The sequence below is a fragment of the Anopheles coustani genome, chromosome 3 (assembly GCF_943734705.1).
Source record: "Anopheles coustani chromosome 3, idAnoCousDA_361_x.2, whole genome shotgun sequence".
Lineage (NCBI taxonomy): Eukaryota > Metazoa > Arthropoda > Insecta > Diptera > Culicidae > Anopheles > Anopheles coustani.
The window spans coordinates 27,170,593-27,191,955 of record NC_071288.1 but is presented as its reverse complement, the minus strand read 5'-3'; the positions used below and the strand labels follow the sequence as shown (position 1 = coordinate 27,191,955).

General features: G+C 46.3%; 4 protein-coding genes across 5 annotated transcripts in view; 1 reads left to right on the top strand and 3 right to left on the bottom strand.

Annotated features, from left to right (window-relative positions):
- The window catches only part of LOC131258477 (serine-rich adhesin for platelets), a 64,565-nt gene extending 60,789 nt beyond the window's left edge, over nucleotides 1-3,776 (bottom strand). Inside the window, exons 1-2 of the mRNA XM_058259803.1 lie at nucleotides 3,554-3,776; nucleotides 2,395-2,830 (exon numbers count right to left, since the gene is read on the bottom strand). The gene's annotated coding sequence lies outside the window, so the exon portion shown is untranslated. The remainder of the gene's footprint in view (nucleotides 1-2,394; nucleotides 2,831-3,553) is intronic.
- Nucleotides 3,777-4,811: 1,035 nt separating this feature from the next.
- Nucleotides 4,812-7,014, bottom strand: LOC131258898 (inositol oxygenase). The gene is made up of 5 exons (XM_058260292.1): nucleotides 6,883-7,014; nucleotides 6,531-6,702; nucleotides 5,597-5,942; nucleotides 5,298-5,528; nucleotides 4,812-5,231 (listed from the first exon to the last, which is right to left on the bottom strand). The coding sequence occupies exons 1-5, from the start codon at nucleotides 6,901-6,903 to the stop codon at nucleotides 5,123-5,125; spliced, it is 879 nt and encodes a 292-aa protein (XP_058116275.1). The 5' UTR covers nucleotides 6,904-7,014; the 3' UTR covers nucleotides 4,812-5,122.
- A 1,938-nt stretch (nucleotides 7,015-8,952) lies between these two features.
- LOC131272351 (protein suppressor of white apricot) lies at nucleotides 8,953-13,719 on the bottom strand. Of its 2 annotated transcripts, none has more exons than XM_058274059.1 (3): nucleotides 13,155-13,719; nucleotides 11,725-11,897; nucleotides 8,953-11,645 (listed from the first exon to the last, which is right to left on the bottom strand). In XM_058274059.1, the coding sequence occupies exons 1-3, from the start codon at nucleotides 13,523-13,525 to the stop codon at nucleotides 9,121-9,123; spliced, it is 3,069 nt and encodes a 1,022-aa protein (XP_058130042.1). In that variant the 5' UTR covers nucleotides 13,526-13,719; the 3' UTR covers nucleotides 8,953-9,120. The 2 variants fall into 2 exon arrangements, with proteins under 2 accessions (XP_058130042.1, XP_058130043.1); XM_058274060.1 differs by lacking the exon at nucleotides 13,155-13,719 and adding an exon at nucleotides 12,596-12,974.
- Nucleotides 13,720-14,101: 382 nt separating this feature from the next.
- Nucleotides 14,102-20,478, top strand: LOC131261338 (uncharacterized protein CG7065-like). Its single transcript, XM_058263347.1, has 4 exons — nucleotides 14,102-14,178; nucleotides 15,533-16,065; nucleotides 16,415-16,679; nucleotides 16,750-20,478. The coding sequence occupies exons 2-4, from the start codon at nucleotides 16,000-16,002 to the stop codon at nucleotides 20,421-20,423; spliced, it is 4,005 nt and encodes a 1,334-aa protein (XP_058119330.1). The 5' UTR covers nucleotides 14,102-14,178; nucleotides 15,533-15,999; the 3' UTR covers nucleotides 20,424-20,478.
- The last annotated feature ends 885 nt before the right edge of the window (nucleotides 20,479-21,363 follow it).

Sequence of the window (21,363 nt, the reverse complement as noted above, 5' to 3'; positions counted from 1 at the left end):
CGAAAACAAAGGCGACCTAACCCATCGCTGAATGAGTCGAATATTTTCCACATGCACATGTTATTTCAAAGCGATTCAAAATGATTACTTAAGAGATCATTTACATACTCAAATAAACGATGCTCTAAATATCTTTAAATCTATGAATTAATACGTACACAAACCAGTAGCGAAAACATCAAGCACTTGAAGATGCAGTAATCAAATGAAAATTAAATCAGAGCAAAAGTTCAAACCTATCTGAACTCGATTGCGCTGCTTTTCTATAGCTTCACCCTTTCGGCCGTTGCTACCGTTGATGTTATTCTTCGGTCGTGTTGTTCTTTATCGAAACCCACCGCCAAGACGTTGCTCGCCAACAATTCCTCTTTGATATCATCCTTTGCTAGATGGCCTTCTCAAGGCAGGCAAAAGGGTAACGAAATCCTTTCCCCCGTCCCGCCGGCTCCAAGCCAGGGTCCGTCGGTCAGGGAGTTTCTGCTGCTGCTGCCCGAAAGGGAATTCTTCAAGGTCAGTGGACGCGGTACATTTGCATAAAAATACCCCCATCGCAGCGGACGAAATGCCGCCCTTGTCGGACGACGGCAGAACGTTGACGCCGATGGCTAATTGCGATTATGACGAATCATGTGATTACGGACCTGATGATCACCGTTTCGGTCAAGGTGGAAAATTGAGTGATTTGGGTATATTGTTTTCCGTTACGAAGTGATCAATATTCCAAACGGGGGGAAAGGGGAGCACCAGTGAATTGCACACAATCGACCTTGCTGCTGCCTGAAGACTAGTTTTTCGAGGGAATTTTTGCATCCTGGTGACAAAGTTAAACCGACCGGAGATTTAAACATTTTCGCGATGGAGACAAACACGTCTGCACTCCTCGATCGATCCGATACGTAACGCGATCCTAATGAAACGTGATGCGTGTTACGCAGCGACAAGCGAGCTGTGATGCAAAGTGTGCGATGACGTGATTTAGGCAACGTGCATTTGCATCCGGACAAAACACGGTTTGGAAAGGGAGAAAAACTGTGCTGCTGTGGGAGGTCGCAGTGTCAGGTCGGCCACGAACGAACAAGTATTTTTCCTTCATTTGCAACTGTTTAACGACTAATGACACACAATCATCTACCGCCTTGTCGTTGCCCGGAGAAATTACAATTGAAAAAATAAATTAACCATCATCAGTCCTCCGTTGGAATGGGTGACCGCAAGCCAATCGAATATAAAGGGCTTCTGAAGGTTCAAATAATTTTCAAAAATTATCTTTTTATAATTTAAAAACAAAAATATGCACACACATCACCAAGTCAAGTATGTATTATCAATATAATTCTCGTGCCTCTGGTGCATGCAGATCGTCTTCCTTTGATTACAGCTTCGTGATATACCCATGGATTGGATGAGCTCATCAATTAAATCGGGATACATCGGGAAGGATGATTCGAAGCTGATGTCATCTTCCGAGCCTTGCATGCCCATACACTTTGGCTTAAACAGTGACACTATGACATCACTGTAGAAGAGATCCGACTTGCGCAAGCATTGGCGCAATGTAAATTTAAATTTACTTCCATGCATTTCTCCAGGAGAAAACCAACAAATGGTAGCTAATTAGCGCCACACCTAAGAAATGGAAATGTATCCAAAACCACCTCTTTCGTATGAATCATCTTGGGACAGGATTTGGGGACACGATTTTCGAGCCGTCAGCACAGGGTTGATCATTGTCGGGAAATGTAACGCATTTCCTTCCACGTCTAAGTGCTATTAGCTTTGAAGAGTGTTTGCAGTTAACGCCTCGCACTGTGCAACGTTGAGTCGCAACGGTTATTCTCTTTGGAAACAGTTTGTGCGTGTGTGTCATTAGCCCTCATAAAACTACCACTTTCGTGGAGTTATTACTTTCATCCTATGTGGGGGACGAACATTAAAGAAATCCCCGACCTTCTCGACGCCACTTGCGGTGTACTAGTTGGGCACAACCCAGTGACACAAGCAATAAGCAAACAATCGCAAAATACCCCATCGTAATGATGATGTCGTCGTTACGCTCATTGGCAACCGTTAAGGTAACGGTGTTCCGGTTACATGGCGTTCTTAAGAACGAATTCTTCCCAGCGTGTCAACAGATCTGCTTGCCTAGGGGTTGGTGTGTCTTGTTCCACCCATCCTAGGTGGAATATAATTAGCAAGAGATGCAAATGCATCTTCCCCCTGCATGCCCAACGGGATGCGTTGCGTTTTAAGTTAGTGCCGTTAAAGCAAGAAACGGATGATACTCGGATGACAATCTTGATTTCACCGGGGAGAGACATCACACCATAGTCGTTCGCGAAATGGTTAAGAAGGGTGTTATACGATACGATCGTCACATTCTTAGGCAACACTTACGGGTTATTAATGCTTTGTGCTGTTTCGAGGCTGATGATGTTGGGACGTCTTCTTTCGCCCGAAGAAAACGTCAGACGGAAGTCGATCAGATGGAATCAAGATGGGCGGTAGAAAAGTTCGAGCCAGTCGTCTTCTTGATTGCGCTCCGCAAACCCAAATTCCGGATCGCACACGGTGTACGGAACAAGTGCCAAAAAACTTTCTCCCGCCGACAAGATTCAGGTTTTTGGATTCGCTAGCTCTGGCCGGTTCCACCGCCGCCGCACGCCGTCTCGATCCGGGGGCGAGATCGCGGGCCCGCAATTCACTCTTGGTAACACTTTTTATTTTCTATATTTTTCTTTCTGCACAACACTTCAAATTCAACGACTTGCCACAAAACCGAATTCCACGACCAGCGATAAGGAAATGGCTACGATGGTCATTTATTCACACACTGAAAACACATTTCATTGAAGATTAGAATCGAAATTAAGAGCTTTTAATTCAGCATGGTAGAATAAGAACACATCCGAAGCAACAAACTCACTCGATTATTTCCAAAGGAATTGTAAAATATTGTGATTTTTGACCAACTATAACATTTTTCAAAATCAAATTTTTTTAAACCGAAAATTGGAAGTATTGAAAGAAGAAAATGATCGAGTGATCTTTTGCAGGATGGAAACGTTCGTAGGCTGCTGGTTTTAATCCTCATCTCAGTAAGCTTGGCGTTTTATTTTCCTAAACCTTGGACGACCGTATTCTACAATGACCGCCACAGTCAGTTGTCAAAATTTGGCCGCGACGACATTACAACGATTGCTTGTTGGTTCTCGTTCGCACATTCCGGCCCTAGCGATCCTTCCGTCGCACTCGATCGTACGCTTCGATGCAGCATAAGAAAAAAAAATCAGTGCGGACAGACCGATTCGAACCGGATTCTAGAAGCCAAACCAAACGGGGCAGAGATGGCTTTTATTGGCGCGGAATGGCGATTGGGCAAAGCAACCTTAACCCGGCCCCGCGGAATGGCGTTCCGCACCGGTGACAAATGTCTGCTGTCCTACCGTACGGCCGTTGGCCTGCTCGAAAATGCCGGGAGCGTCGTCTGCATTGACAATCGCCCGGCATTAGAATAAGGGCACTATCTATTCAACCGTAACGCGTAACACGATACCATTTGCACCGGATCGGCCTGCAGTACACAAGTACGGAACGACGGCAGCACCAACGCGCGTAGTTGCAAAGTGCAGACGAACGCAAATAAACAAACGAAAGCAGCAAAAGTGCACACGACAACGACAACACCCGTGCGAGAACCGTCCTCCACGATGGTTCGAAAGAAACTGAAATCGCCGTCAAATGCGTTTTGCAGCGGACCGAGAAGCTTGGTTGGTATTTCTGCTGAAATAACAAATTTGTTAATAACTTTATGATCGCTGAACCGATTTGTACATGTGACCCCTCAAATGAAAGGTCTTTTCAAGACACACAACTTTGTGTAACAACAAATCTTTCCGTGTTTTCTAGTTTTTGAGAAAATTAATTACGTGCAAAAGAGAAAGCACTCTACTAGAACAAGGTTGATACACCTCAATTACTAAAAGGCAAACATTTGCTAATTTGTTTATAACTTTTGATTCTTTGAACCGATATACACGATTGATCTCTTAAATGAAAGGTCTTTTCAAGACGCGCAACTTTGTTGAAGGTAAGTTTTACTATCGTTTCTTGTTTTTGACAAAAACGGGTGGGAACGGGTTCGTCCGATGGGCGAAAAGGTAAAGTAACCTTGAGAGAAATCGCCTTTTCGCCTCAAAAACGAGCGGCGAAAATGTTGAGCAAGTGGTGGGTAATTCCAATCTGAACCTGTGAATAAAACAGCTCTGGGCACTGGGGGCTCCGCGGCTTTAGGAATTGAATGCCTCACGTTTGATATATTGTAATATCCTTTGAAATGATCGTAAACTACCAACCTGGTACTTTTTGCTGAAACCTAACTTGAAGCTGAATATATTATTGTCAGCCGGATTGGGATTCGGATTCGACGATCCGGATCTCACTGTGACAAAGCACTTGAAAGTTCACAGAGTTGAATGATGAGCTTTCCTTCTTTAGAAGCTTCGGAGCTCTTCACTTGGAGCTTTAAACATTTAAAAATTAGTTTTTCGTGTTATTTTTCGATATTTCAGTTTAATACGGTTATTAAAAAATAATCTGGAATTTGTTGTGCGTTAAAGACGTAAACCATTTGATCCGTAGATCCACTCAAAAGTAACTGAAAATTTGAAATGAAAAAAGTCTTAGCTCTAGGCCCTCCTAAAAAAATATTTTAGCTTCTTTACAGTTTTTCATTGGACATTTCGTTCATCAGATCGAAGCTTACATACTTTTTTTCTCCGACGAATATTAAACCACAAATAATCATATTTTCATACATAACATAACTTCATTTTATTTGTAATAAAACAGTAGAACATTTTGTCAAACGGTTTACGCATTTGGTTTGAAAACGATGATTAAAAGGTTCATCACAGTTTGTGGTAAAGCAATTCATATGTTTAAACCAGAACCAACAGTTTCCTAGGCACAATGTAAATATTTCTTTAAAGTACTTGGAGGTATAGGAGTTTTTGCTAAATCATTGACTAAACATAATTTAAGCTGACGTCTAGGTTAACTAATTTGTGCTTTCATTTGCTTGTAGCTATTGCATATTTTCCAAGGAGTGTATTCTTATCGTCCTCTAAAATTCTAGCTCTCCTGGACAGTACTTGTCGATGAGGCCTTGATAGTACGGCCACAAAGCATCGATATCAGGTAGTGTGGTTGATTTCGTGTAAAGATCGTAGCGGCTAAAGAACAAGATAACTGATAAGTTTGGTTTCAAAAAACAAAACACCTCAATCATAAATACTTACTTGAACATTAGAACCCACTGTTTGGTTTGTTCATCCTTCTCGTTGGTCAAATGATGATAGTCGCCACCAGAATGCCACGGGTAGAAAGAATGGTAGCGGATCATGTGCAACGCCTGCTCCGGCAGCGTGCTTCCGTTGTGTTTCAGCACCTGGTAGAGGTATTCATCGTGGCCCCAGGACATGGTCAGCTTCTCCAGTCCGCAGTTCGGCTCGTACATTCCGTTCTTGGTGCTGTAAGATTCGCAAACATTTTGTCAGTTGGCACCGCAAAAGCGCTCCAATCAGGCTCTCGTACGTACTTGTACTTGGGGTTTGAACCGTCCGGATTATCAACGAAGCTATCCTCCCGATAGACGATGTTCGGACCCCACTCGCACCCAACCGGGAAGGTATCGCCCACCACAGCCCACTGCGGTTCACCGTAGAAGGCCATCGCCTTGCCCAGATCGTGAATCAGGCCGGTCAGATGGAGCCAGTCGAGCTCGGGAAACTCCTCGCGGGCCCGTTCGGCCGTCTGGAAAGCGTGCACGATGTTCGGCAGGTCCAGGTCCGGGTCTGACTCATCCACCAGATCGTTCAGCTTCTCCAGCGCTTCCCGGATCGTTGCCTTGAAATGGTCGAACTTGAGCCAGTCCGCACGACGACCTTCAAACGGAAATGGAGTCATTAGTGCAAACAAACAAACAAACCGTCCCCTCCGTGCGAAATCTAGATTCTCATCCGATGGGATTATCGCGGAAAACACCCTCCACTAGTGCGCAAAATGGACGCTCTCGGGCAAGCACATGGCCAAGCACATGGATGCGAGTCACGCTGCATGCTCGGTCTGTTTGTTTTGCAAACTAATCCAACGCTATCAAAAACTATCAAAACAAATTCACAACACGGTTAAGTGTCGTCATCAGACTAGAAGGCTCGATTTGCCCATGGAACGGTACGTGACAATTGAAGTTGACCCTCGAGTGACCTGATTCTGCAAGCTGATACAAAATCGCGGACGTCGTAGATTGTTGATACTGATACGACACTCCCAGTTTTTTTGCGTTGTTTTTGAGAGCCGATTTATGTTTGTTTGCTGATAGCAAAAATACAATAGATTCGCGGTTTACAGGGGGTAGCGTATAATCCATTATAATCTACATCGATTACTGCCTATCTTTGCGTTTATCTCCAAATGCCCATCCACTTGGCGTACGTCTTTTTTGCCAAGAGCCTGGCGCCCCGAGCACTTACCTTTCACGAAGTCCACCGTTTGGTGCGTGTGCATAAGCTTGTACGTGCGCCGCACGCGCTCCTTAAGCGGATCATTTTCGTCGACGGTGTAGTCCCGGAACTTGGACACCTCCTTATCGACGAACTTTGGCTCGGGCCGCATCAGTTCCGAAACGTCCAACACGTTTGGATGCTGTCGAAAGCGCAATAAAAGAAAGCTGTTAAGAAATTTGTTTTCTTCAGGAACTAGAAATAACACTGTTTAAAACGTTATTATTTTCACACATTTTCGTAACATAACTAAATTTGAGATGGTGTAGTTTAAATACAAATGTTTGCTTATTGTCTAGTTCAAAATATTCGTTTTTTATACCTGTTCGACTATAATCCTCATGGTGCGATGATAGTAAAGCAGTTCACTTTTAGCACAAGATTTCTAAATTTTACTCGGAAAAGACGTACACACTTGCCACAGGCCACTAAAGTATCAGGTACTCGAACAGAAAACTCTGCGAACGTAGCTCTGGTTGTAGTTAACAACTCCACCGACCAACAATAACTGCAGATCCTGGCACGAGGCCGCTTGCGGTTTTATACAAATCGAGCCGTAATCGAAAGAGAGATAGGGGAAGCTTACAAGATAGTCCGCGTCTATCCGTCCGTGTCCGTGCGGCTGAACGGCGGAAAATCTCAATCGACTTGAAAGATTAATCCTGGTCGTAATTGGTTGAAGAAAAAAATACTATCACGACAACCTACTGGTATGGTAGTGACGATGTAGCGAGAGATAAGCCTAATCTTGTATTGGGGGGTTGAAATCGTTTAATAGTGACTTTTCCGTTACTCTTCTGTTTAAAAACCATAAATCTTATATTCCTCTTACAACGTGCTAAGTACCTCAATAGTTTACTTAATATAGTAATGTTTACATACCCTGAACCAAATGCCGAGATTCATTAACTGAATGCGCCATAACTCGAGTGCTACTGTCATGAAACGACACGTGATTTCGACAGAAGTGCAAAATTGAAAATTATATAAATTGTGCAGTCAAACTGGAACAAACCAGAGTTAGTTCCCTCGAATTCCCGGTTGTTTTGATCCAAGAAGAATTGGCCAATTGGCCCAATAATCCGACGGTGGACAAAGGAAGCATGTCGTCTGAAGCACACGTTTGGTTTTGAACGAAGGTCAACGAAGCCACTGATCAGTGTTCTAATTTTGGCCGCAGCGTAATCTCCTCCAAAGAGGAAAATGCACGAGCAAGGACCGAATGGGCTCGCTGCCATTAGCTGGTGATGTCCAGATCATCAGCCTCCGGCTAAGCAGACGACGCTCAAGAGGATGATAAGATGTCTCGTGACCCGCAAACACATGTGGCATGGGATGAAAGACAAAAAAGTTGTCCACACTACACGGAAAGGCAAAGAAAGAAAAAGAACTACCCATCGAAGTTATGCCACCTTATCGTATGGTTCCCAACAACTCCTGTGGCCTGTGCTTTGAACCTCTCATTTTCGGAGGAACAATATTTCACAACATGATCATGGAGTAGCAGGATTTGTAGGAAGAAAAAAAAATTGGTTACATCACTATCAGTCGGCTCGTCTTAATCGGAGGTCAAGGAATATACAAGCTTCAGCTACGATGAGATCGCACATTCTACTATCTTTCCCGCATGCCAACGGTGGCCATCGGTGTCACTAATGATTGCCATTAAAATCACAATGCCTATAATTATAATGGACCATTAAGATGCCGCAATTATGAAACAATTACTTTTGCACGCCAAATCCATCGCAAGACCGACCGTCGTTCTTATCACTTCTTACGCCGATAGAACCGAAGATGATCAAATGTAGAGCTATGGCTCTTCAACCAAGTCGGTGATAGTAGATTATGCTACACACATCTGTCCGCGAAGATGGTTATACGTTTTACGATAACAAGCAGTATCGATGAAAGCTTGTGATCCCGTAATGTAAGAAGGTTTTACAAGTTGAATGTAAGATCGATCAAGTCAAACCTCATCTTATAAACCAATCAGAAAAACATAAGGTTTTCAGCGGCAAGTGAGTAGCTCTAGTCTTTTTTTGTACTGATCTTAAAATTGAATCATGAAGCTGATCCTCGCCATGATCTCCGATTACTGATTATCATCTGATATGAGCGATTGCCGATTGCCAATACTCTGATAGCTAGATCATCTCGACTATAAACGTTAAGTCTTGATTTTGTTTTGCCTTAGATTGATTTTTAAAATTTATTTCAAATATCAAATTTGAGATGAACTATTCCTTACCGTTTATTACCACCCAGCTAGACTGAAGACTAGTCAGTCCTCATGCAGTACTGCTTTCCATACTTTTCCTTCGACATGCTCGGTAGTTAAGTGAATAAAATTTAAACAGCATTCGCATTTATTCTTTCATTAAAACTCACTTTATTGACATTCGTAACCAAAAACAGTTTGGTTCCAATTCCACTTAAAGTACAGCATCCATAGACAACGCCGTCACAGTAGCCAGTGCGATCAGCGTTTGATCTAATGATTGTTGTTTGGAGGTTGATACGGATCGTCCATTCGCTCTTCTCCCAATTATGTCCCATTTCAACAATCCCAGTATCGCCCTCTGGTCGGTGGATACCGTGCCTCGTAACCGTCGTGCCGATCCGCTGTACCTCTCCGATGCTTTCGATGTTGCCGGTTTTCTGTATCACTGTCGATTTTCCTCCTTGACGAGCGGCTCCGCGAGCGGCGCTTTCGTTTCTTCGTTTGGCTCGGTTCCCGCGAACGACGACTATCCTTACGGCGTTTCCTCTCCCCCGATGGTTCCCGATTGACTGACCTGCGTCTCACTTCTGGCGTTCTCGAACGGCTGCGGGATGTGCGCTTCGATCGCTTGGTGGTCCGTTTCGTACGACTACTGGGTCGACTTACTGATCGTCGGCGCTTTGATCGTTGGCTGCTGGGACTTTCCGTGGTACTACTGCTGGAACTCCGACTTCTAGCTCGTTTGCCTTCCTGCCGACTTCGACTGCGCCGTTTGCGACTGCGCGACCGGGATTGCGAGCGAGAAACCGAGCGCGATCGGGTGGCAGACTTTTTCTTCGACTTTTTCTTCCCCCGTGCGGAACGGTGGCGACTTTTCGATTTTTTCTTCTTCATCCTTCGCTCGCTCGCGTCGTGTTTGGTTCTGGACCGTGACCGTCGCGATTTCGATCGCTCCGGAGCGGGTCGCGTTTCACTCACCAGCACCACATCGTCGTCGTCGTCGTCATCATTAGCATCATCGTCATCGTCGTCAATCACGGTTGTCGTTGGGCAGCTTCCTGAGGTTGGTCCTGAGAAGGGCATTTTCTCATTTCCCCTTGGTGAAGGACTCGTCGAGTGTACCGAATGGATTGATCCTTCCTCCGGCTCACTGTTGCTATCGCCATCCACTGCGCCAGACTTCTCTTCCCCGAGTATCTTCTTTTCATCGACGGTAGAATCTCCACCAGCTCCCTTAGGTTGATTTTTGATCAGATTGATAAACATATTTGCACGCTTCTTGCGTTCCGCTTGCTTTTCCTTCGAAACGATCGGTTCTGTTGCGGTAGGTACATCTGCGACGACGGGAAGTGAACTGATTTCCAAAGCCTCGACCGTTTCGTCCAACAATTCGCTCGCAATGTCGTCCGTAGTTACATCCCTCGATGGTGGATTGTCCTTACTTGCAACGCCACTTTCAATGTGTACGTCACTCGTCGGACATTCACTTACCTCGCCCGGTTGAAGCTTTTTCAGATCCTCTTCCACTTTTTCATCGTTCGCGTCCTCTTCATCATCGCTACCTCCCAAACCCGGCATAGCCTTCGCCGATCCGCCATCATCCTTCGCTTTTCGCACAACGAGCGAAAAACTAACCGGGGCACCAAGTTTCTGATGTTGGATGTTCGTGATCGGTACTGGCACCACTTTCGGTACCGCCGTATGGACCGCTTTTATCCCGAGGCTTGGTGTCGTTTCCACCACCGTACCGTTTTCTGTTTCCATCCGGATCGTTACCTTGGTCGGGGAAGGTGGTGAAGGTGCCGAAGACGGTGGTGGCTGCGATCGGGTGAGCTCGTCTCCACCACCCGTCATCCGCTGGCGCACGAGGTATGCGTAGTACGGGTAGTACTCGTGCGCTCGGTTGAGAAACACAAACCGTGGGTCATTCTTGATGCGAAGCGCTTCCTCGAAGCTGTACCCATTTTTAGCCACATATATGGCCGTCCGATCAATCACGTGCTGGATGGTAACCGGCGGTACAAGTCCTTCGAATGGACCAGTATCCTTCTTCGTCTGCTTTTCAGCATCATTTTTCGCTTTGTCACTGTCATCCTGAGACTCGTCGTCGCTACCACCGCTTTCGGAATCGTACTGCACCAATCCGGCCAACCCGGTGGACACCTTTTTCACCTCGACCGAAGCGGACGAGTTGGTCGAGCTTTCCGGGTAATAATCGAACTCGGTGTTGAGCGAAGTAAGCTGCTGTGCGCTTACTGGTGCCTCCGCGTGATTGTCCACTTCTTCGTCGGCCACGATCGTCGGTATCGGAGCGCCCGTTATTTTACTTATCAACTGGGTGTACGCACAATCCACCGATGGTTTGTACTTGATTGCCGGTACGACAATCTTCGGACGGATCTCGGTCGGAGGAGCAGCCGCCGCATCATCCACTTCACCTGCTGCACCATTCTCGCCACCCGGCGGTTCCTCCGCTTCGGACGGATACTGGTTCGTACGGAACGCAAGCAAGACGTGCCGATAGTAACGAAACAAGCGCGCACCTTGAGTGAGAAACTCGAACTGTGGATTGTTGGATTGCTTCGTCTTCAGCAGGATCTCCATTTGGGCGTCCTGGGAGGCGATAAATTTGGCCGTCTTCTCGATGATCGCGTGCTCTTTCATCGTCTCCGGCAGCTGAATGTCGGCCGGAATTTCGAAGTTCTTTGGTGGCTCGTACGGATTATCGTCCTGCTCTGCGTCAGTACTGTTTGCCGTGCGATCTTCAACCGTGGCCACGATGGCACCGTCCTGCGGAGGTGGAGCATCATAGTTGAACGGTACCTGATTGCCCAACATTGCCTGTCGCTTTAGTGCCTCTTCTGAAAGTATTTGTTTCGAAGAAAATATTACTTTTTTATAGTATTATTCTAGCAAGCAATACCAGAACCAGTAGCTTACCTTGGTAGTACTCTTCCTCCACCTCGTTGTTGTACAGGCTGTAGTAGCGTTCCTCTTCGCAGAGCTGTTCTGCCTTCTGCTCGGCACTCGTAAGCCCCTCCAGACGATCGTGATAACCACCCGACGGCGGTTCGTACGACGCCAGTTCATGTAATGCACCTCGGGCATCATATCTTCTCGATTGGGACATCACCGAGACAGACCCCAAAGGAAACCGATGCGTCGTAAGCGGGAGTGACAAAATAGAAAAAGAGAAAGAAAGAAAACAGACAAAAAGAACACCCGATTAGAAACGGTTCGGTCTTCCCTTGCCCATTCATTGGTGCGAACGTGTGTGGTATGATTATTTGATCTCTTGTTTTCTTGTATCTTTGCCTATTTGGGCTTTTGTCAAAGGGTTCTTTTATGTTTTTAGGAGAAGGACGTTGGAGTCCTCAGTAAAATCCGCTGCCAGGGATTGTTGAGCAAATCGGCCATCGGACACAAAAAGATCGAGTTGGATATGATAAAACGAAAGAATAAAGTAAACCTAAAGAAAACCCCGTTCGCGGCCTCCCGGGTGGTGGTTCTTCGATAGCCAATACCAAATAAAACCGGATGATTGCGTACTTTCTACCAAGGACCACCACTGAGGAGTTTAGCTCAAGGTTCTCTCTAGCCAAGCGGCATTCGTTCTGTCCAGGGGTTTTGAGGTCGTCGATGGCAGGAAGAGTTTGTGTCTCATGTATGTGACATATTCTTTTTTTTTTTGGTCAAATGTTTGGCTTACAACACAAGAAGAAGAGTAGAGAAATAGAGAAAAAAATGTTGAGATATAAATTAAACATTTAGAGAAGTATCAATATTACCACAATTTGATGTTTATACATACCACTGCCGCTTCGAGCACTAGTCGGGTTGAGTTTGGTTTGATTATAGAGACCTAAAAATGAATGTGTAACGTACGGTTTCACCGAACTGGTTTCCTTCCCCCCGCACGTACGGGGGCCGGCGTTTGTGGAACAGTTTCCGGAAGACAGTGTCCATTATGTTTGTGTCCAGCATTGTTTAAAGTAAGCTTGACTGGGTTTCGGACGGACCACCGTGATCTGTAGCCTCCCATCACTGGGGGGCTGTGTCGCTTTTGCTCACATCGAATCCTCTAACGATGATGGAGCGAAGCTTGCATGCGCCAAGAAGATGGTCCACACAGAGTGCAAGTCTACTGAGCCTTCGGGCGGGTATGTTGTTGGGTTTATTGAATGCATCAACGGAATCCTTTCCCTCATGGAGAGTGATCATCTTCACGTAGCTGTGGCAGGTGCGGCTGCTGTTGGAAGTCTGGAGCCTGTTGCTTTGGTATCGGCTGGTACAAACGTTTTCTGATATTTGTCAAGTTAAGGTTGAGCAGAAAGAAAATAGTATAGAAGGTAGAGAAAGGAGCTATTAACCTGTCTATCTTCAACTGATTGTCGCCCATCCACGGTATCAGATGACGGCCCTGATCGATGAACCGGGCCCTTTCGTCGTCACGGAAGACCTTGCACGAGTATCCGAACACGAGCAGATCGCTGAAGTTTTCGGGGTTGCCGCCGTGCAGATGGTAGTGGCCAGTTTTTCGAAGTATGCCGGATTCGCCGTTGGATGTACTGAACGTCGTGGTTCCGCTGCCACCGTCGCCCCCCATGCTGTTACCAGCAAAGCCTGCCGATCCGTTGTTGCCGATACCGTTGCTGCCTCCATTGCTACTTCCGCCACCGATCACGTTACTAGCTCCTAACCCACTTCTCAACGCACTGGTAAGGTTCCATCGCTCGGTCATTGTTTTTTACCACACTTTCTGCTACGATATGGTCCTCAGCACATTTCTTATACAACTGAACAACTCTTCACACGACGTCACGGAACATGATCGATTCTCCACATGCCACCGTTTCTGGAGGACACCTTTCTTACTAATTTGGTACCTCTGCACCTCTGCTTTCAAGCTACAGGTAAACTAGTTTGCCTCAAACGATATTGAGAAAGAATATTTAACTAATTTGCACAGTTTCGTGTAGCAAAACAGACGCCTCTGAAAAATTTTGACAGCTTTCCAGCAGGGTAGTCGACAGATGTTCGTATGTCAAATACAGGGTGGCCAGTGTAAATGTTGTTCCATTTTAATTCAAACTAAAATATTTATTTCACTCGGATTGTGTTTACCTAATATGGGAGTAATTGATTTAAAATTAAGATTTTTGTTAGATTTTGGATTGGACAAAAATCCACACTTCGCCTTGAGTAAAAGGACGGAACTTTGTGAAAGCTACCTCCAAATGGATCTCCTTGGAAAAATGTGACATAACGGCATTTTTATTGCTTTTCTCGCATCTGTCAAACAATAATCCTCGAAGCAGCAAAAGGCAACAATACTGCTAGTGCAAAAGTGATACAAATTGATGAAAAAACGATAGATTCCCACTAAAATCGTAGGTAAGACAATATGCATTTTGTTATCTAGTCTTTAGCTTCTTTCGATGTGTCACTGTCTCGGGTAATTATTTCGGAATTGATTCGTTTCTTGCTCGATGAAAACCATCCGCATCTTTTGCGGCAGCATCGACAAACATGGCGGACACCGCTAGAAGAAATGCAATGCGTTCAATATGAAGAATTCTTTTGCAAAAACTCCTACTCAAATCTAGTGGTGCTGAAGTGAAACTCTGTCAAGCAAGTCGCAACAAGATTTTAATTAATCAACGATATTGATCCTCCGTCCGATCTGCGGGACTACGCAGCATCAGCGCGAACAAAACATCATTGCCTATTCGGGTTGTTGAGTTTGATGTCGTCTTTATTTTTTAAAGTTTGTATTATTTTCTTTCATAGGGTTTATGGTGATAACGTGATCCCTACGCTTAACAAAACGGTACGCAACAAACTTTTCTTTACGGAAAATGGTTTCGTGTTATATACTGTCAACACTGTGTTCTTATGAATTATCAAAAGAAGCATAGTCATCCAAACTATTTTATTAATTTGTTGAAGTTTTACGAAACATATTTTAGCAGATTTCGTGCAACTTTAAAATAATTTTTTTATCGTTTATCTTGTGCAAAGAAAGCTGTCAATCATTGTTGAAGACAAAAATGGTTCGATCAATTGAATAGAGGAAAATCCTTTTGATGATAGGGACTCGTCACTTAGTGAAAGTTTTGAGTGTAACAGATAACTTGGTTCCTGTTTCATACCAATTACTCCACAATGTAACGACAACATTAAACCTGGCATAAAACAAGAACTACTCAACAGTGTTAAACAGCAGATGCTGTTGGGAAAATGTTGTTAATTCGGTGGTTCAAGACTACGGATGTACTTAACACACGGAACTCAACACACCGATCTATTTATGAAAACTGAAAGTTTCACTCCTAGCAAAAGGATCGGCTAAAATTGGTTAGCTTGATTCACCGCAAAACATTTGGATGCCAATTGTAAACTGTGTAAGTTGAAGTACATCGAACAAGTTTCTCTTGCTCTTATCCCCACTAGCCTACTTCAACCAGGTAAGTAAAGTGTTTTAGGCCTGTATCCCTGGATCAATCTTTCTTTGTTATTGGAGCTCCGGCACATCCTGTTCGATTTTTCAATACTCTGAATACATTTTATTGCTACTTATAACCGTTTGTTCTCCTTAAATTAATGAACAGTCGTCTTGCAAAATCATAGATTGAGCAGATTGTGGTGTTCCGTCCGGCAGTCCAATCAAATTCAACGATCCCCGGATAATCGAGCAACAAGGTGTATCCTTAGTAATCGTATTCCTTCTTTCACTTGTTCCTTTCAGATCTTGTCACGAAACAGTGCACAAACTCGCGAAGCGCGTTCGGTGCGTTCTGTTTGCACAATCTTACCTATAGTTACGGTCAAAGGACACCGGAACGTTCCTCTGTCAAAGGTTGTTTGGGTGCTTTTCAGTGTCGTCTGGAAAAAAGTGTGTTGTTAATGAGAACTATACTTGGCGGATTATGATATTACTGTTTATTCCGTTTGCCATACTCTGCGAACAACATGATCAGTGTCAGTGAGCCGCAAGTATTATAAAAGCGACATTTTTATTCAATCCCAAAACTGTTGTTCTCACGGGATTAACGTAAGGGTGAACCGAAAACCGTTTCTCTAGCATCGCGTTAGCGTTCTCTCTTCTAAACCGGGGAAGCGACAGCACCAAGAACACTGCGCAACCCGGAGTCATCGAAAGGAGAGATTTTGGATACCATCTGCAAGTATTCCAACTAACGATCATTCGCGGCGATGGATCTCGAACGCCGAAATGATGATGAAGTGATAACACCGGGTGATAATATTGCCCGCACGAAGGTAAGTTCATCAAGTACACACGTGCGAAATAAAAGTACGTACCATTTCTCTGTGCCGACGTGATCGGGTAAATGAAAACCCGATACCGCGGATCGTAGTGAAATATCAAAGCAAGTGTCTATACAATCGAGTGATGTGTGTGAAAGTTGTTTAGTTCGCGAAGGCTCGAATTCATATTCCAGCACTGTTGAAGTTATAAGCTCTTTCAGCCAGTGAAGAAAATGTCTTAAGTGCAGTTCAAATAGCTCCGATTACTGTTCGCGAACGCTGTAAACCTTTGTACTCTCTGTAATGACTAAAGATCTTATCTTTTTCTCTATATTCTTTTTATCACAATATTTCGTTTCAGTTTGAATTGGAGATCGAAAACCACGTACTCAATTCCACCGTTAAGCTCTCCGATGGAACCGAAGGACGCGTGTTTAGCCGGATTCCGCGCAATAAGGATCTCTTGTTTGGGTACAGTTGCCATATCTGTGGCGTCGTGTGTCTGCATGGTGAGCGAATGCTGCAGATTCATATGGCCGGTCGCAAGCACCAGGCCCGGTTGAACGTGACGGTGTTTGATGCTGAGCAGTACCGTGCGGCACTGGTGGCTAAACCGCTGGTGAAAGGTATGACCACGGAAACGTGTGGGTCCTTATCTTCGCAGGGAAATAAACTCCTTTCGCATTGCCGTTGTAGGTACCGCGTCTGGTTCCAGTGTGTCCGGTGATAACTCCGCCTCGGGAGATGCAATCGATCAGGGTGGGAACGAAGACGACTCATCGAAACCGGTCGCTCGAGTGCAGGGAATTTTGGACGCCTACCGAAATGGGCCGCTGGTGGGCTTGGAATATATGGTTGAGTTAACCGAAGGAAGTTCCACCGACAATCCGGTCTACAGCTGTACGCTCTGCAACATCAACGACAGCAACGAGGGTGACATAACGACCCACCTGATCAGCTTGCAGCATCGGCTCAAGTATCTTCAGAAACACTATCCGACCGTCCGGAATGTGCTCGCTCCGTACCGCCACAGCAAGACGGAAAACGGAGCACAGGTGTTTTCGCGGGTGGTTCAAACCGTATGTGAAGCGATCGAGGATCACCACGGCAGGTTGACACCGCAGGTATACGAACGAAGTGACTTTGAGCGTAACCAGGTTAAGTACATCCAAGAGATTACGTTCGGCACTCACTTTGACGAGCGTACGGGGAAAAAGTTTGTCGAAGTGCTTGATCATAAGGTACTAGAGGATCTGGCCAATGCGGAAGATCGCTCGGAGCAGACCCACGACAAGGGACAGGCACACGGACCGGGGGCACCGAAACGCTACCGGAATCGAAACGAGCGCGGTAGTCTCGATTCGATCTCGAGCATCAGTAGCGCCAACTCGGTGATGAGCATTTCTTCTAGCGGGGATAATGACGGACCGGAACGGGGCCGGTTGCGTAAACGGAGCCCGCTGAACGGTGGGCGTTCAGGGGTGCCAGTGGATGATCGGTACGTTATTTCGGGCAATCGTGTTGATTATCGACGCGGAGAGGGTGGCGGCATCGAGCGATCATCGAGGAAAACACAAATCCTTCCAACACCACGTGAACTTTCCCTGCAGTCGGCCGCAATCGCACACGAACGGTACAAGTGGGAAAAGTATCGGTGCTCGGTCGAGTTGGCGGTCGGACAGTTGACGAAGCAGCTGAAGGAGTACGAGAAGAACCCGGAAAAGCATCCGCTCTACTCGGAGGAGTGGAAAAAGTTTTGGAACCGACGGTACAAGGAGTTGCAGGCTGAGAAGAAGGATCCACAGAAGCATAACTTCAAACCGGAGTGGATCGAGTTTTGGACGAAGCGTATGAAGGAGCTGCACGATGAGGAAGTGGAACGCAAAAAGGTGGAAATTCGCACCAAGATGCAGCTCCCGGCGGATGGCGAAGAGCGGACGGACGAGCTGCGGGAACAGTATGCTGTACGGGTGCCACCCGGGAACAGTAAGCGATCCCGTTCGAACGACCCCAAACCCGATGCACCGCTGACGACGGTGCTGATCGACGTAAATTCCGACGAAGAGGTGGATGATTATAAGGGTGGTCAACCGATGTCCAGCAGGGCCAAGCCCCGCAGCGGGGGACGAGGTGAAGAGAAACGATGGGAAAGAACTCGTCGCGAATCCAACTCCCGGTCGCGCCGTTCGCGCAGTCCAATCAGTGATGACGCTATGGACGGTTTTTCACGTGGTTCTTCTAGTCGCCGTTATGCTCCTCCTCCGATGGACCGTGATAGATCCAGTGGTAGTGTTGCTGATAGCCGACCCCCCGAGCGGGTTGATTATGATGCTTGGGCTAAGAACTACTATGGCCCGAACAAGAAGGTGTTTGTGCGCACGGAATTCGACACGGAAAATGTACCGCTAAATTTCATCGCCGTCTGTCGGCTGCTGACGGCGTTCGAAGAGTACCTCGGCAGTCTCGGGCCGAAGGTGATCGATCTGATGGCGAAAGCGCTCGCCCTGGAAAAAGTGAAGGCCAATTCGGCCGACGATTTGCTGCTGAACGAGGATAACTGCATGTTTCTGGAGACGGTGAAAGAGAAGCTGAAGGGTCACATGATGGCTGAGACGATCGATCCTCCGAAGATAGCTCCGATCAAGAAAGCCGTATGTAATATTGCGCGCCTTCTACACGAGGCTTCAAAGCGGGAACCGGTTAGCAAACCGGTGGAAGAGGAAGTATCTCGCGATTCGCTGGCGTTCAGCGATGGAAACGTTCCCGCCCCCGTGGCACCGTCGACGCCGAGTGCGGTTGGACTCGACAAAATTGCCATTGCGGAACAGCTGGCAAAGGCGCTCGTGGCGCAAGGTAAGGTGGATTTCACCACCGAGGAGCTGGAGCAGTTGATAAATGTTTACATTGCCATGGAGAAGATGTCGCGCGAGAGGAATAGCACTATTACCACAAAGGCCTATCTAGCCGCCCTTCCGTCTGTGGCTGCCGTTGCAGCTACTGCCGTTCCTGTTTCTGTTCCTGTTGCTACTCCAGTAACTCATCTCCCTGCCGAGTTGAAGGAAATGCCCAAGTCGGGAAGTTTAGACCGCGCCCGAATGGATGTGCCTGTTCCACGGCGAACGGAGATAAATGACTTCCGTGGTGTCGCTGGTCTTGGTGCGGGTACGAAAGCCCGTGAAACGGCACCACCCGCCGCCATGGCATCATCGTCGACTGGAGGGCTTGAAAATTTGAGTGATTCCGACCTGCAGACACTCCTGCAGAGCTTCAAGGAGCTATCGAACGAAGAGCAGATGCATCTAATATCATACCTCCGGAAGCTTGAACGAACCGAACCGGACCGCGTGGAGCGACTGCGGCGTTACGTCGATTTCGATGGATTGAACGGGCAGAATAGTCGTGACTACGATCAAGATCCTTCGGAGGATGACGAAAGACATAGCTACAGAGATCAGGATGACGATGATGGTTTCGAAACATTCCGAGGTGCTTCATCAATGGGGACGAATGTTGCTCGTAACCAGCAGCAAATGACCTCTGCGATCATTAAACATCAACCGAATTTTAACAACCAACATCAGCAACAACCACAGCAGCAGAAACAGCAGCAGCAGCAGCAGAAGCAGGTGCAACAGCAGCAGCAACAACAGCAGCAACACTCGCAGCAAAATCCACAACAGCATAAGCAGCAACAACCGAAACAACACCAGCAAGCACCACAAATGGGAGCGAACAGGCAGAAAGAACTTCAGCAGCCGAAGGGCAACAAACTTCTTGTCGATTCTGAGGACGAGGACGATTACAGCTACGACGATATACTGCGTGCGGCCTCCAAGAACGTCTCGAACGTTGCGCACCCGCAATCGAAGTCGTCGCTAGACGTGCACGATACAAGCTCGAACCAGTCCCATTCCAGGGGCACCGCTAACGATCCCGCTAGCGGGTCGGCCTCAGTTTCACTCTCCGACACGCAGAATTTGATCGCGAACTTAATGGAATCGCTGCAAAAGTCCGTTTCTGATGCCAATAGCAGCAACGCGAATGCCGGAGGATCGAAATCGGCCGGCGGAGGTGGCGGAATGGATTACGCCAATCCGATAACGACGATTGGTTCCCTTGCTGGTTCCTCCAACCAGGTCTACCCTGGTCAGATGGCACAAATGCAACCACGCCCGCAAGGCCCCCAAGGACTGTCCATGCAATCGATGGGTCCGTACGGAGGCCCACAAGGCCCACCGCAAGGAGTACCGATGGGGGGACAGTCCTTCGGGCAGCAGTTTATGTACCCTGGAGGTCAAATGTTTGGAGGAAACAATCCCCAGCAGCAGGCACAGCAGTATGGTGGATATGGCAATTTTGGCTACTACTGAGAGTAAAGAGAGGGCGGCTCCCGCCGCCTGATGATGACAATTATTATATTTTTAAGTTTATGAATTGCGTCGAAAGAAATAAATTGAATGTACAGTCGACTCTCGCTAATTCAAACGTTCGATAATTCGAAACTCTTGATAATTCGAAGTATATCCGTAGTCCCTTGGAAAACTCTCACTATATCGAATAAAAACAATACGATTTGGTACACTCGATAAAGCGAAGTAAAATTCGAAGCTAGGTTGCTCTTTACGCGGTAATTCGAAGCTGTATCCCACGGTTAATGACTACACATTACATTAGACCATGCTGGATACGAGTATTACATTAGACCATGCTGTATCCACTCAACTCGCAACAATTCGAAGTTCTGAGCAAGTTGAAACGTGATAGAACGCGTACATTGCGGGTGCCCTGTAACACTCTGTTGAATGGGGGCGAAGATTTTCGTCCGAATTAGACTACATGTTGTAGACGGGTGGACGGACATATTTGGGGCACACATGTTTTGTATTAAGGTGCACAAAGAAAAGTGAAGAAAAAACAGTTAACGTAAAAGGTGGGTAAAGGCATAGCGTAAATCAATACACGCATACTTATTTCCAGTTCATAACTCAGCAACCGTAGCCGCTTATTTCCTACCACTCTTGATAATTCGAAGTCTCGATAAATCGAACTGTTTTCTGGGTCCCTCCAACTTCGAATTATCGAGAGTCAACTGTATCTTGAAAAGTGTTTCATACAGATAAGGAACAAAACGGGAGGACTATGTAAAGAAATAAAGAGAAGAGTTGGTCGTGGCATTCGAAAAGTGTAACATGTGTACCATATTTGCTTGGTCGGGTCGGGTATTCTAGTAAAGCTGCGAATAATAATATTCTTTGGTGTTGAACATTTGAAAACTAATGTTGTAAAACAGCAGTCTCAATATTATCGCGT

Bases quoted from the DNA above. Each gene is read 5' to 3' on its own strand.
- LOC131272351 (XM_058274059.1), bottom strand. From the start codon at position 13,525: ATGACCGAGCGATGGAACCTTACCAGTGCGTTGAGAAGTGGGTTAGGA. The intron at 11,898-13,154 runs GTTAATAGCTCC...CCAATCGAGAAG, and splicing joins AATCAGTTGAAGATAGACAG to ATATGATGCCCGAGGTGCAT. The intron at 11,646-11,724 runs GTAAGCTACTGG...AAATACTTTCAG, and splicing joins GGAGGAAGAGTACTACCAAG to AAGAGGCACTAAAGCGACAG.
- LOC131261338 (XM_058263347.1), top strand. From the start codon at position 16,000: ATGGATCTCGAACGCCGAAATGATGATGAAGTGATAACACCGGGTGAT. The intron at 16,066-16,414 runs GTAAGTTCATCA...ATTTCGTTTCAG, and splicing joins ATAATATTGCCCGCACGAAG to TTTGAATTGGAGATCGAAAA. The intron at 16,680-16,749 runs GTATGACCACGG...TTGCCGTTGTAG, and splicing joins GGCTAAACCGCTGGTGAAAG to GTACCGCGTCTGGTTCCAGT.
- LOC131258898 (XM_058260292.1), bottom strand. From the start codon at position 6,903: ATGAGGATTATAGTCGAACAG. The intron at 5,943-6,530 runs GTAAGTGCTCGG...TTCCGTTTGAAG, and splicing joins AACGGTGGACTTCGTGAAAG to GTCGTCGTGCGGACTGGCTC. The intron at 5,232-5,297 runs GTAAGTATTTAT...CTTGTTCTTTAG, and splicing joins CAGTGGGTTCTAATGTTCAA to CCGCTACGATCTTTACACGA.